General features: G+C 41.2%; 1 protein-coding gene across 1 annotated transcript; it reads left to right on the top strand.

Annotated features, from left to right (window-relative positions):
• The first annotated feature begins 298 nt into the window (after positions 1–298).
• Positions 299–11438, top strand: Steap1 (STEAP family member 1). Its single transcript, XM_028781775.1, has 5 exons — positions 299–389; positions 4296–4410; positions 6452–6964; positions 7363–7527; positions 11088–11438. The coding sequence occupies exons 2-5, from the start codon at positions 4327–4329 to the stop codon at positions 11343–11345; spliced, it is 1020 nt and encodes a 339-aa protein (XP_028637608.1). The 5' UTR covers positions 299–389; positions 4296–4326; the 3' UTR covers positions 11346–11438.
• Positions 11439–14611: the final 3173 nt, after the last annotated feature.

Below are 14611 nucleotides of genomic sequence, written 5' to 3'. Positions count from 1 at the left end.
TACAGAGCAGTTGGTCTCCAAATGTGATCTAGGATCAGTACAGTATCATCTGGCAACCTACGAAATGCACAACTGCAGATTTCTTCCAGACCTGATCCTGGAATGGAACAGGTTCCAGGAGTCAGTCGGTTTCCAGTGAGCCCTACAGGTAATTCTGGGTCCCCTTGCTTTGAGAAGAATCACCACTTGCAATGCCCCTCCCACCTCCACCGCAGCTTCCCTGAGTTTCAGCAGGATCGGGTCGTCAGCAGGGGGCGCTGTGCGCGCGGCGGCGGAGGGGCGGGGTCTGCGGAGCGGGCTGTGCTCAGCAGGGAGAATCAGACTCAGCGTGGGACTGGGAGTCCGGGCAGCGAGTGAGCACCTCGCCGTCGAATCCCACGGAGAAGGGGGTGAGTCCCGGGTCTCGTTCGCAGGCCACTTGCTCCCCACCTCCGCAGGCCTTGGGAATCTGCTGCGGGCTGAGGAGGGGTGAGGCGGGTCTCAGGAGCGAGCGAGCGGGCGAGCGGGCGGCGGTGCTCCAGGCAGTGCAGCTCTGAGCGCCCCTTCAGCCCCTCCCCGCTCTCAGCGAGCCTCGCGGGGAGCAGGCCCGTGGTCCGGGCGCTAGAGCATAGGGTGCTAGTCAAGTTTGCAGTCAATTTAGGATCCGCCGCTAAGTTTGCCAACTTGGCAGTTTCCACAAGTTTGACTCGTTGGATGAATGACTGGTACCTCATCGTGCTGTTTGGGCTGGTTTCTTGGTGGAATTTTTTTTTTTTTAATTTAAGTCCTTGGAACACCGGTCCTACTCTTTCGGGATCTGGGTAGGATTCGGGTTTTCTCCAAAATAGTCAGAGCTCTTAAATCAGGCACTCTGGTGAAACCAACTAACAGGCATTTGTAGTGGTGAATTTAACTCCACTTCAAATTTGGTTATGCTGTTCCGTTGGGGTGGGGGATGCGTCCACATTTCGATATTAAATCAAGGGAATGTATTTAATATTAATGTTAAGCACTTGAGGAAGTAATGCTTTAAGAAACAGCATTGTGTATAACACCTTCCCCTCTTCCAATAATTAACTGTGGCAAAGCAAAAATACATTTGAAAGACTCATGGGACATGCCCTGCAAACCACAATGTATTCCAGTCATTGGGTTTCTTGGATTCTAAACTCCTGGCCATAAACATGGGTCTGTTGGGCTGTGTCAATATTTAGTAGGAACAGCAAGCCAGCGATCCTAATCCAGCAAAACCGAAATCACTGTTTAACAGGGAAGAAGGCTGGTGAGTGTTGGTTCAAATCCTGAAGTTCTTGACATCTTTGCACTATGCGGTTTCCTGCTGAGTTTGCTGTGCAGCCTGATGAAAACTTCTCTCGTATAGACGTTCAATTATAGGTTTACTAATGTCTGGTGGAAGAGGGCATGTTTGATTTAACTGGTAGTTTGATTTCCTGGTTTGGGCCACACAGTCAACAATCGCCCTTACTGACATGGGTTCTTTCCTTCGTAATGCCCTTCAGTGTGGTACCATGCAGACAAATGGCTGGGCATCTCTTCTGGGCCACTCTGGCCTTCCACCCAGAATCTCTATGCAGTGGCTGTCTGTCAGCAAACACCAACAACTCACTGCAGGTCACCATCTGTCTATAAAGTGTCATCCTTTAAGATACATGGCATTACCACACATTTCTTGCTGGACTGTTTGCCTGTCCTGAACCAAAAGGTTTTTGAGAACAGACATATCATTTGACTATGTATTTGCCTTGTCTCCCGTCATTGTCCAGTGTGGTTAATGAATTAACAGTGAACAGAGATAGATTTATACATCGCTGTCTGCCAGCTTGAACCACCAGACTTAAAATACACTCTAAACTTAGTAAACTGTTTCTTACACTTTATTCACTTTATTACAGTGCATGCTACTGAATTCCTAGGTACCTCATACCAACCCACTCACTTTATAATATTGGCTAATGTCAGCAAATGGCGTGGAATAATGTATCTTGAAGACAGTCTGTAAGCCCCTTAGAGGCATGCTTGTAAACTTGTTCTCTTTTTCCTCTTTAACGTCTAGGTACCAATCAGCCTCATAAGAACTTGTTGAATGGCATAGATTTTACCCAGAATTCTTTCAAATGGCAATGGTCAATACACAACCCACACTCAAAGATAAAAAAAAAAAAAAAGGGAAAACAAAGAAGAGGAAGGTACTAACTGTGTAACTGAGTGAGAAGTGACCTGGCCTCGGGTGCTTAGACTATTGCCAGCAGGATTTGTCATTGTCCTTTATTTCTTGTTTGGCTTTTCTGTGTTTGCTTTCTTGTGTTCACATGAAGACATCTTCTGACTTACATGGGGTGGCATCCTAACTTAGCAAACTTGTTAAGAGTATCTCTTCACTCTCTTTTATTGGAGATGATATCAGAAGAGGACCAACTAGATTTGGCTGCCATCCCTAGGCAACTCAGTGTGATCACAGGAATTAACTCTGGATGGCCAAGCCTGTGTCATCTGCTTGTTTCTATAACCAGAGGGTGGCTGTTACACATGGGCCAAGCAAAACAGCTCTGTGTATCCTACATTCCAAATCAACACTTAGAACCAAAAATATTTTGTGTGGTAGGGCTTTATAAAATACACAAAGGTAACGTACAAATATAATTGTTTATATAAGCACAATAAGATTTCTTGCAGATGAGATAAAAGTTTAAACAGGAAGCTCATTCAGGCTTAGCTTACGGTTCATTTACATATGCTTAGCCTGAAGATGATGTAATATAAATGTAATGATTTACTGTCAGATGTGGTGGTGCTCGCTTTTAATCCCAGCACTCGGGAGGCAGAGACAAGTGGATCTCTGAGTTGGAGGTCTGCTATACATAGCAAGTTCTTAGTCAGCAAGGACTATATACTGAGACCCTACAATAGAAATGTATAATTAGAATATATTTACTATGCCTGAAATTTCCGTGCAAACCGTCATGTGAGGTCCACTTGTGTTTCCATGAAGAGACTCCAGTTTTGCACTTTGGAGCATTTCAACACTGTGTGTTTTCACATGAGGGATGCTCAACCTATAGTTTCCTCCAGAATGTTCCAAGATAGTTAACTCTGGAATTCCCAGAGCACCTTAGCAAGAAAAAACATAATACTGCTGTTAGGGAAAGGCTGACCTTTAAAACTTGGAAATATTCTAAGTATTATAATCTACTTCTGAAAATAATTTTCCACTTAATAAGGCATCACAGGTGGTTCAGAATCTAAAGTATTTGGAATATTTTCCAGCAACCTAACAGTTCTGTATTTAACTAGTTTTTCTTTCATTGGACATGGTACAAACTGGATGTATGGCCTTCTAGAACTGAATTAGAGCTCATTAAAAACAATGAAGACTTTGACGTCCTGTCTGTCATGCATAAGATGTGCAAAGCCAAGGCTGGATCAGGCTCCATGAAGCTCTTAAGGAATAATTTTCTTTGTTTGGGGAAATTTTTAACGAGCTCCTCTCCACAGGGTTGACTGAGAAAGTGGACTTGTCAGTGACTGAGCACAACTCAATACCCCATCGGAAATAGATGAGCAGCCACTTTTATCAACAGGGTTTGTCCAAAGAATACTCTGGCAATGCAGTCTTTTGGCTCTTGAAGCAACTATTGAGATTCACTTTCATAATTTTATATCGTCTCTTTGTTACCTTCAGGAACGTTTCAACATACAAACCACTTAATTTTTGTTTGAGATTCCATCATTAACCCTGGAAGCCTAGGAAACATTATCTTCCTGAAGTTCTCTATCAGCTACCTCGAGCCTTGGTGATAGCATCATTACCCAAAACTAAAAAATCCATTCCTAGTTCCATTTCCATTTAAGGGGGGCATGCTTTTGTCTAACTGAGAACCTGGTATTAAATCTTCCTGAAGAAATGAGGAACAGCTAATCCTTTATGTTTCCTATAAATAATAGGTCATTCATTGAACAAATAATTGACATTGGTGAACTGGTTGAAGGTTATCTAAATGTGTAGCTTATTCACTATTTGAATCTTATTTGTGTATTTTGCTCTAGTTCTCAAGTGAATACTTTCTATTGTTCCATCAAACAAAAGTATTGTAGCTGGACAATGGTGGTGCACACATTTAATCCCAGCACTCGAGAGACAGAGACAGGCAGATCTCTGAGTTTGAACCTAGCCTGGTCTACAGAGCAAGGTCAAGGACAGCCATGGATACATAGAGAAGAGAAGCCCTGTCTCAAAAACAAAGCAACAACAAAATAATAGTATCATAAATGAAACAGACTTTAATTTTCTTTTTTAGGTGGCCGAAGCCAGACTATTTTATAACATTCATGGAGATCAGTAAAGATATTACAAACCCAGAAGAACTTTGGAAAATGAAGCCTCAGGGGAACCTGGAAGATGACAGTTACTCGGTAAAATAATGCCTATAATAGCTAATAATTAAAATCTGTATACTTCAAGTATATTGTGAAACTCCTAGTGTTGGGAAGGGCACTCCATTCTACTCTGCTGATCTCTGAGCTCAGATGCCTGTAGCAGAAGCTGTATGGTACAATTGAGGAGACTTGACCAATTCTCGGGGCTCAGCTGTATAACCTCCATGGGTCCCTGAAAACCCTGGGTCTTGCATTTCTGTGAATGAACTGGACCAGACCATCTCCTGAGCCCTTTGAGTCCTTTCAAACACCTGTGCTTCACAGTTTAGAAGCAAAAGTCATGATGGCCTGTATAATAGTAGTTTTGTAAGCATTTTCATGGAAACTATGGTAGATTACCAGAGAGTCCACCATGTCAATGGTGACTCACTGTTTAAACCAAATAAGCTATCTTTGCGCAAAGAATCTCACTTTTGGTCAATAGCAATGTTTCTTGCTACATCATTTAAAAAGTGGCAGGAATTTTTGGTGCCAAACACTTACCATTTTAAGATATTCAAAATGCAATTCTACAAGTCACAAGCATCTACCATGTAAAATAAAATTATTTTCATTTTTCAATTTAGCTCTCTTGTTGCTGTATCATAATGTTTAGACAGAAAACTGTTCTCTCTGGTTCACTCACACAGTGTTAACATTTGGGAATTAGAGAGCCAATTCCTTTCTGGGTGGCATGATTAGAAAGACATTGGATAGAAGAATGATTTATGTCAGGTGGCAAGAGAGGTCATCCTTAGACACAGGCGACAGTGGAGTACTGAGGGGATTAGTTCTGTTTGCAATGAGGAGGAAAGCCTGAACATCCGACAGCAGTGGAAGCTTCTCCTCCAGCACACTTGGAGCTATGAAAAAGAAGACTTAAATAAGCAAGTGGTTCAGAAAGGAACATGATAGGAAACAATCTGTGGTCTTCGTTTGAGTCCTTAAAATTTTTATTTCTGTTTATCCCCTGTGGAAACAACAATTTATTCAACACACTTTTCTTTTTAATTGCTGACTAGCACAAAACACAGTGGACAGAGAAGTATTAACTTTTTGGAAAGCAGATTGTGTCTGCAGGAGTTCACTAGTTAGTAAATAGCTTTTTCTAAACTTTCTGATCATTAATTCATTTGTTTTAGAAATATAAACTCAAAAGAGCAAGACTATACAATGAAATTCATACTTTAGTTTATTGAAATCAGCCTGTTACTCCTGCCGTTTTCATTAAAACCACAACCACATAATGAAATTCACGTTTTTCTGTACTAGGATTGACTATTATTCCAAATCCTTTGCATTTTAATTAATAAATTCACTGCTACTTCTCTGCATTTTCCCAGGAACCAGTAGAAATATTACAGAACACATATTATGATATGCATATTTGCTGGTTTTGCCAAAGAATGCTGGACTTTTATAAAACCTATTTTTTTTTTAACTTTGGCTTCTTAATAGTATTCCTCTGGGTGGTGGTGGTACACACCTTTAATTCAGGCACTTGAGAAGCAGACACAGGTAGATCTCTGTGAGTTCCAGCCCAACCTAGTGTACAGACTGAGTTCCAGGATAGCCAGGGCTACACTGAGAAAGCCTGTCTCCAAAAAAATAAAACAAAAAGATTATTCCCATTATTCAAGTCTTCAAAGGCAACAGGGCTGTGTAAACCTTGGTGGGTCGGCATCTGTCTCTTTTATTTTAAAGAGAAATGGAACCCAGTTTGGTAGCATATGCTGGCAATCCAAGCACTTGCCCAGAAGCTGGAGGATAGAGTTGAAAGCCTGCTTGGGCTATAAGAGGCACTGTCTCAAACAGAAAGAAGGAAATAAATAGGCAAGTGGAGAACACCAGTGTATCAGGGCACATCCTTGATCAGTCTTTCAAAGACTATACTGTCTTTAGCTGCCTGGTACCCACAATCGAGTTTCTGAATGCTCTGTTCACCAAGAAGCACAGTGATGGAGCAGCAAGTTATTAGAGTAAAAGAAATGCCATTGCTTGGTCCAGTGTTAAGATGTTCTCTTCCTTTCTTCTGTAGACTAAGGACTCGGGAGAGACGAGCATGCTGCAAAGACCGGTGCTCTCTCATTTGCAGCACGCAGTCCACGTCGATGCATTTGACTGCCCCTCCGAGCTTCAGCACACGCAGGAATTCTTTCCAAACTGGCGCTTGCCAGTTAAGGTTGCTGCCATCATATCATCTCTGACTTTCCTGTACACGATTCTGAGGGAAATCATTTACCCGTTAGTAACTTCCCGTGAACAGTATTTTTATAAAATTCCAATCCTGGTCATTAACAAAGTCTTGCCAATGGTCTCCATTACCCTCTTGGCACTGGTTTATTTGCCAGGAGAGATAGCGGCAGTTGTGCAACTTCGCAACGGAACCAAGTACAAGAAGTTCCCACCGTGGCTAGATAGATGGATGCTGGCAAGGAAACAGTTTGGGCTCCTCAGCTTCTTGTTTGCTGTGCTACACGCTATTTATAGTCTCTCGTACCCAATGAGGCGATCCTACAGATACAAGCTGCTCAACTGGGCCTACAAACAGGTAGGAAGGAGACACACCACAAGACTAACCAACTAAAACATCTAAATTACCGAACAAATTAATCTTTTCTTCTTGTAGTAATAGCAGTATTGACGCTCTGAGAAATTATCCTGCATTTATAATAGTCGTTTTGATAATTTTATCAGCACCTGTCATCTTGTATTGAAGAATGTTTTTAAACTGAAAATAGACAATACCGTTAGCATTAAGAAGTGTTTTTGCATAGACGGGGTCATAGTTCACTCGTAGCATCTTGACAGTGTGTCTTTGTGAGGACCGATTGACTCAGTCATCTCCTTATTTCCCAGAATTCCCATGCTTTTTACATTTTTGTCTGAGTAAGCCATCAAGTAAGCACACATATTAATAAGTGTGGCTTGGATTCCTCCTTTTCTTAGGTTCAACAAAACAAAGAGGATGCCTGGATTGAGCATGATGTCTGGAGAATGGAGATTTATGTGTCCCTGGGGATTTTGGGATTGGCCATCTTGGCTCTCTTGGCTGTGACATCTATTCCATCTGTGAGCAACTCTTTAACCTGGAGAGAATTTCACTATATTCAGGTAAGTCATGTATAGAAATAATCCTAGTCTGCCTATAATATTAAATATATTGATTTATCCCATTAAAATAATGTTTTCCAGTAGGAAAGATCTCATTCAATAGTGGGTTTTCTTACAGCTTTTCCACTGTTTTTTATAAATCATGGAACACATTTTGTAGACATAGATAAAAGACATTATTAAAACAAAAATGTTTCTTACCTTTAAAACTTTGCAGAAAATTTGCTGCTCCCGTCAATAACTATAAATATATTCAGGAATATCAATGGTTTGCTAGTTCCCACACACACAAATCAAGAATTATCTGACCTGTCTCCTGACTTTACTCGTGCCTTTGAAGTTACACAGTTTTGTAGTCTCTAGAAAAAAAATGACTCTTTCTATAAAATTCAAATTTATATTAATTAAAGGTATTTTCATACCTAGTATTTTTTTTGACAGAGTCTCACACTTCTACCTCAAGCTAGCCTGGATTTATTATGTAGCCCAGGCAAGCCTGGTATATAAGGTAGTCTTCCTTCTATGTCAGCCTCCCAAGTACTGCAATTACAGACATGAGCCACCACACCTGCCTCTGCTATCTAATTTTTAAAGATAGTATATCTAAGTTATGTTTACATTACATTAATCACTTGCAGTATCGAAGTATCTCTGGGATTCAGAATCCTGTCACAAATACATATCTTCTTCTTTTTTTTTATTGGATATTTTATTTACATTTCATATGTTATCCCCTTACCCCATCCCCCACCCACCCGGGAACCCCCCATCCCCTTACCCCTCCTCCTTCTTCTCTGTGGATGTAACCCCCACCTACCCCCCCACTCCCACTTCCCCACCCTCAAAATTCCCACCCCCTGGGGCGTCCAGCCTTCATGAGGTCAAGGATCTCATCTTCCACCTGTGCCCGGCAGGGCCCTCTACTCTTACATATTCAGCTGAAGCCCTGGATCCCTCCATAAGTGCTCCCAGGCTGGTGGTTAGGACCCTGGGAGCTGTGGTTGGTTGGTATTGTTGCTCTCCTCATGGTGCCACAAACCCTTTCAGCTCCTTCAGTCCTCATTCTAACTCCTCCATTGAGAACCTCATGATCAGTTCAATGGCTAGTTGTGAGCATCTGCCTCTGAATATGTCAGACTCTTAAAGGCCTCTGAGGAGACATCCATATCAGGCCCTTATCGGCATGTACTTCCTGACTTCCACATCAGCATCTACCTTTGGTGACTGCATATGGGGTGGATACTCAGGTGGAAAGGTCTTCAAATGGCCCCTCCTTCAGTTTCTGTCCCTCTAGGTAGGCGCACACATTTAAAAAGAACAGTGCACCAGAAGAGATCCATGTAACAGCAGTCAAGGAGCCCAACTTAATTCAGTCATAAGTATCTGCCAAAACATTTTAGATTCATACTCTGAACTTTTATGGGTGGATAGGTTTGGAGATTTCCACACAGAGAGGCATTCCTCTGCCGTCTCTTCCATGTGTCCTTAGGCATCTCTGAGAGACAGCTGAGTATTCTGATGAGGCTGAGAGAAGTCTCGTTTAGTTCAGTTGCCTTAGACTTTGTGGTGCGTGTGCGTGCGTGTTCGTGTGCGTTTGCGTTTGCGTTTGCGTGTTCGTGTGCGTGTGCGTTTGCGTGTGCGTGTGCGTGTGTGTGTGTGTGCACGTGTGTGTTCAGCCGGCAGCCACTGGAGTCCTCTCTCTGTCCTGCAGTTCTCGTTCACGTTGCCTTTCTGTTGGGCTTTGACAAGTCCACCCTGCTATTATGTATAGCACATGACCGTAAGTGCATAATACCCATTTCAGAAATTAATCTTCAAACAATCAAGAGCATTTCTAGACACTTCATCCAGAGATGGAGGCTTGGTAACAGTTTTTTACCTCCACAATTCATAACCGAAAAATATAAACTTAGCTATTTGGTTGAGGCGTAAGAGCACAGCTGAATAATTGAGTTATATTTATTTTGTCAGGCTAACGACCATTTCCAACAAAGTAAATCCAAGTCTGAAGTCATCCAGAAGAATCTTGTCAGAGTGCCTTAAAATTATGCTGGTGAACAGCTCTCTGAGACACTTTGTCTGTTTAATGTCAAAACGTTTCAAGTTGAAATTATTCTTCATTTAGATTGACTTTGTTCAGACACTGAAATGATTCCCAATGTTTTCCCATTGTACCTGAATATTTGATTTTTTAAAAACATAGATCTCTATGAGTTCAAGGCCAGCTTAATCTACTTAGTGAGTTCCAGGCTAGCTGGGACTACATAGGGAGGATCCTAGCTCAGATACAAGAAAAGGGAAACCCTCATTCTCCACTGGTGGGAATACAAACTGGCACTGCCACTTTGGCTATCAGTGTGGAGGATTCTCAAAAAGCTAAAAATAAATCTAGCATTTGTCTCAGTGCTACCATTCCTTGACATATGCAAAAAGGACTCAACCCTCTACTCCACAGATGCATGCTCAGTCAATTTCTAGAATGTGTGTTAAAGTACTCATGACATACCAGTTGTCTCTGCCAGCACCCAGACACAGGAGTGAAGATATGTACCACTTCCTGACATCATTAAACAAATATTTTCACTGGCCTCATGTTTTTCCTTACTATTTTTTCTAGTGTCCCCTAAAACTTACAATTGTGATATCAATAGACCTGTTCTTATTTTGGTGAATCACTGATTTTGTATGTCTGGGTTTTTTTTCCAGCTTAGGGCATCAGGCAAGATTCTAGAATCAATAACTGAAGAAAGTGGTAGATTCTTACAAGAAGACTATTGTGTGTGAAGGGAGAAATTCATACCAGCTTCTTTCATCTCCCTTACTAAAATTCTATGCTTGAAATTTTAAAAAATGATTATTGGAAACTATCTATCAATCTATCTATCTATCTATCCCTGTGTGTGTGTGTGTGTGTGTGTGTGTGTGTGTGTGTGTAATCTATTTTCATATTCATTTACAAAATTAGAATAACATCAGTTGAGATCAGGTTGATACTTTTAACAGTATTCTTTAGTGAATTCAACAATATTCATTGAGCACCAAACCTGTTCATATCATTGTGTTGCTGTTGCAAGGTCCCTGCAATAAGACAGTGACTGTTTTAGACATTGCTTGATAGCAGAGTTAAAATAAAATCAATAAGACAGAATATCATAATGCAAATGGTGTAATGAGGCCGGGAATGTTATCAATGGTAGACTGCTTAGCTAGCATGCACGAGGTCCCGGTTTTGATCCCCGTCACTGCCAATAAAACAAAAGAGTCTTATGAAAGATGGTGTCTTCAACAGAATGGTAGAGAAAGCACTGATGAGGCTGAGGACCACTTGACTTTTCCACTTAGCTTAGAAACAAGAGCAATTGCCCAAAGGTGATGTGGTGAGGAGAACACACAAAGGAATAACAAGGTGTGAATGGACATTGTCAAACAACATGTTACATGAAAACAACTGTACATAAATGAAAGGATCTCCAAGCAACAGAACAACCCCAGTGGGGTAGGGTAGAATTGACTGTTACTGAATCACTCCTTACTTAGAGTCATGTTGTTATCTTTTGCAGAGCAAACTAGGAATTGTCTCTCTTCTTCTGGGCACAGTACATGCTTTGGTTTTTGCCTGGAATAAATGGGTAGATATCAGTCAATTTGTATGGTACATGCCTCCGACTTTTATGATAGCTGTTCTCCTTCCAACTGTGGTCCTGATGTGTAAAATCGTACTGTGCCTGCCCTGCCTGAGGAAGAAGATACTGAAGATTAGATGTGGATGGGAAGATGTCAGCAAAATTAACAGGACTGAGATGACCTCCAGGTTGTAGAACTACTGTTTGCACATGTTTGCTTGATATTGATGTCTTATCATAAACATTTCACATTTGTGTTTGTTAATAAAATAAATACTTTGGGAACATCTTTTAGTTTGTATTACAACTATGTATTTGTTTCACAACTATTTATTTGGTACATACGTGTGTAAGCCCACACATGTGACAGCATGCATGTGGATATCAGTGAGACAAACTGTGGGAGTCAGTTCTCTTCTAACATGTGTAAGGCCCAGGGATCGAACCCATGTTGTCAGATTTTGCAGCAAGCACCTTTCCCTGTTGAGCCATATTACTGTCATAGGCCCGAGACTGCAGAATCTTAATGGATCTGTGTGTGAATATGATGCATTTGAAATTTGGATGCTTTCTGACAGATTTGATTTTTAAAAACCTAGAACCAGTCTTTAGCATATTCTGTCTGTATGGAAAGGCTAAACAAAACTAAATGATGAGATTTATCAGGAAACAACATTAGAAATTTAGAGACCCCTCAAAATACCAGCCTTTAACATCTGTTCTCAGATGTATTTTGTTATGTGTTTGAGTGTTTGTATGTATGTATGTATGTATGTACATACATATGTATGGGTACTATGTACATACCTGGTGCCCTCAGATGCCAGGAGAACAAGTTGGATTCCCTAGAACTTCAATTAAGAGATAATCCACAGTGTGGATGTTCAGAACCAAACCCAAATCTTCTGCAAGAGCAAGTGTTTTAACTGCCAAGCAGTTAGAATTTTAATGACTACATATTTATGGAATACAGAAGGATAATTCAGTACGTGTAAATGATGTGTAATGGTCCAACGGGGCATTTAGCATAATAATTCCATTCATTAAACATATTTTACGTTTTATTGCTATGTATATTGTATATATTTATGAGGTACATAATGATTATTGCTAAATGACTTTATTCTGCTTGTCTTATAAACACAGTGATGTATCTCCAGAAATAGAACAAAGGAGTGATATCACATACACATACAAGCCAAGCAAAGCTCCACCATCCAGGAGAAAAAGTAGAACCTATCATTTCTGTGTGAGTTGTGGCCAGGCCAGGTGAACTTACTTTCATTCTTTGGTGAAAGCCCTCCAGGAGTGAGTTCCTAAAGAGCAAAGTGCTCAGCTCTATGACATCCTACCACCTCAGCTCTACCCGCAGAGATTTTCAGAACTAGAAAACATCACCAGCTGTGTCTTTTATACCCTTTATTAGAACTAAAGACAACAGAGCTTTGCTGATAGTGAAAATTATAAATAAAAAGCACTACTAAACTGTTGAATCGATTTATATTTTTTCTTTTGCAATGGTTATTTTTCTTCTGTAACCAACATTGAGTAAGGAACCTCCTACATAGAAATCTAAAATCCATGATCTTGAGTTTCAAAATACATAGCCATGTTTGCAGGCATAAACGCTAAAGCAGCACAGATAGTTATGACCTTGGGCAATGATTCATCACAGGAGGAAAGGGAACTGAGGTACCTAGAATTATAACCAGATTCAGCAAGGAGATGTAAATATGGGCACACATATACACACACTTGCGCGTGCGCACCTGCTCACACACATAACACACAGAATTGCTCTCCAACAATAGGAGATACTATGCTCTGGTCTGAGTTTCCTTTTCCTCAGTCATCATTCATGTAACACTTTGCATGCAGCAAGCCAAGGGCAGTAAAGGATGTACAAGTGAAAAAGACCTAATTCTTCCACAGCCTCAGTTTTAGTAGATCCCTGGATTCAGTCATCACTAAGGAAGGAATGACCATTTAGAAAGGCAAAGACAGCACAATGTGAAGTTGATTCAGAAAAGAGGAACTACTGACAAACAATAGGGAGGACCTCAAGCAGAACAGGAGGGCCAGGTGAGGTGTGATAGACTGGAAAGTCTACTTCAGGCCTCCTTGAACCGTGTTTCTGAAGAAATAACACTGTAGACACGGAGGAAAGACACAGGGGTTGTCAGGGTCATTTTATGACATGCTCTGCTGTCTGAACTTTGTCCTTCAGGGAAACCACTGAAAAGCTACAAGCAGGGGCTTAACACCATTGGAATTGCATAGTAGAAAGATCTGGAAACTACAGGTGTCACCAGGAACCATGGTTCCTTTTCCCATTGCTATAACCACATGTGGCAAGAAGAAACCTGAGAGAGGAAGACTCCTCATTTTAGGTGGCTGTTGGTGAGCTTAGCTTGTAGGGCTGTGGCCACCCAAGCCACCCTAAGGCAGTGGATTTGAGATTCTTTTTCCCCCTTGGGTTCTTGTCTTGGAAACTCAGATAAGAGATTCATGACTCATAGACGTTGACTTTGAAATAGCTGTAATTACAGGGACCTTAAGGAAGAAAGGCAGCTCCTCTGTAACTGGAGGGAGCCCCAAGACTGGGTCATCATTGAGGTTTCTGTCTTGAATCTAATAAGGCTTCACTGGATGGAAAAGTGGAACAGTTGTGGTGTGTTGGTCAGTCCAGGTTCCACTCCAGGTACCCAGGTACTGTGCAGTTTCAATCATATTTTCTGTATGGTCTCCAGGAGAGGACAAAAGGGAGAGGCAGACTAGTTCCCTTCTGGCTTTCATTTTACAGTCTTATAGATCAGGCTGGCCACTGGCTCCATACCCTTAAACTTCTGCTCCTCCTGACTCTGTGGTTGTACTGTGATTGCACCCTATGTTGCCATACTCAGTTTAATCTGTGCTCGGACTCTAACCCTGGCCTTTGAGTTTCCTGGGCATGAGCTTTACAAATGAGCCACACCCTCATCTCCTCTAACTTCCAGTAGTGTCGATAACTCTTCAGATTTTCTTCTAAAGAAACTAAAAGCTCCATTTCATTTGAAAATCTGACTTCAAAGAAAAGGTGTTAGAAATTTTCTAGTAAGTTAGAAAATTGGATGCTGTATTAAGGTAGAGGTTGTCTTCTTTTTGTTTTGTTTTTGTTTGTTTGTTGTTTTGTTTTGTAACTTGAGATTTTTGTTGTTGTTGTTGTTGTTGTTTTGTTTTGTTTTTTGGTTTTTTGAGACAGGGTTTCTCTGTGTAGCCCTGGCTGTCCTGGAACTCACTCTGTAGACCAGGCTGGCCTCGAACTCAGAAATCTGCCTGCCTCTGCCTCCCAAGTGCTGGGATTAAAGGCGTGTGCCTCCACCGCCCAGCGAGATTTTTAATTATTTTATTAACATTCCAAATGTTGCCCCCTCCCACTAACCCCTCCCAGAGTTCTTCACCCCACCCCCTCCCCCTTCTCT

The sequence above is a fragment of the Grammomys surdaster genome, unplaced genomic scaffold (genome assembly GCF_004785775.1).
Source record: "Grammomys surdaster isolate TR1022 unplaced genomic scaffold, NIH_TR_1.0 543, whole genome shotgun sequence".
NCBI classification, from domain to species: Eukaryota; Metazoa; Chordata; class Mammalia; order Rodentia; family Muridae; genus Grammomys; species Grammomys surdaster.
The sequence above is the reverse complement of the archived record's forward strand: the minus strand, read 5'-3'. Positions and strand labels throughout refer to the sequence as shown.

What these genes read in the sequence shown, in the direction of transcription:
- Steap1 (XM_028781775.1), top strand. Translation starts at nt 4,327, where the DNA reads ATGGAGATCAGTAAAGATATTACAAACCCAGAAGAACTTTGGAAAATG. An exon ending in TGGAAGATGACAGTTACTCG is followed by an intron (nt 4,411 to 6,451) that starts GTAAAATAATGC and finishes TTTCTTCTGTAG; the next exon opens with ACTAAGGACTCGGGAGAGAC. An exon ending in TCAACTGGGCCTACAAACAG is followed by an intron (nt 6,965 to 7,362) that starts GTAGGAAGGAGA and finishes TCCTTTTCTTAG; the next exon opens with GTTCAACAAAACAAAGAGGA.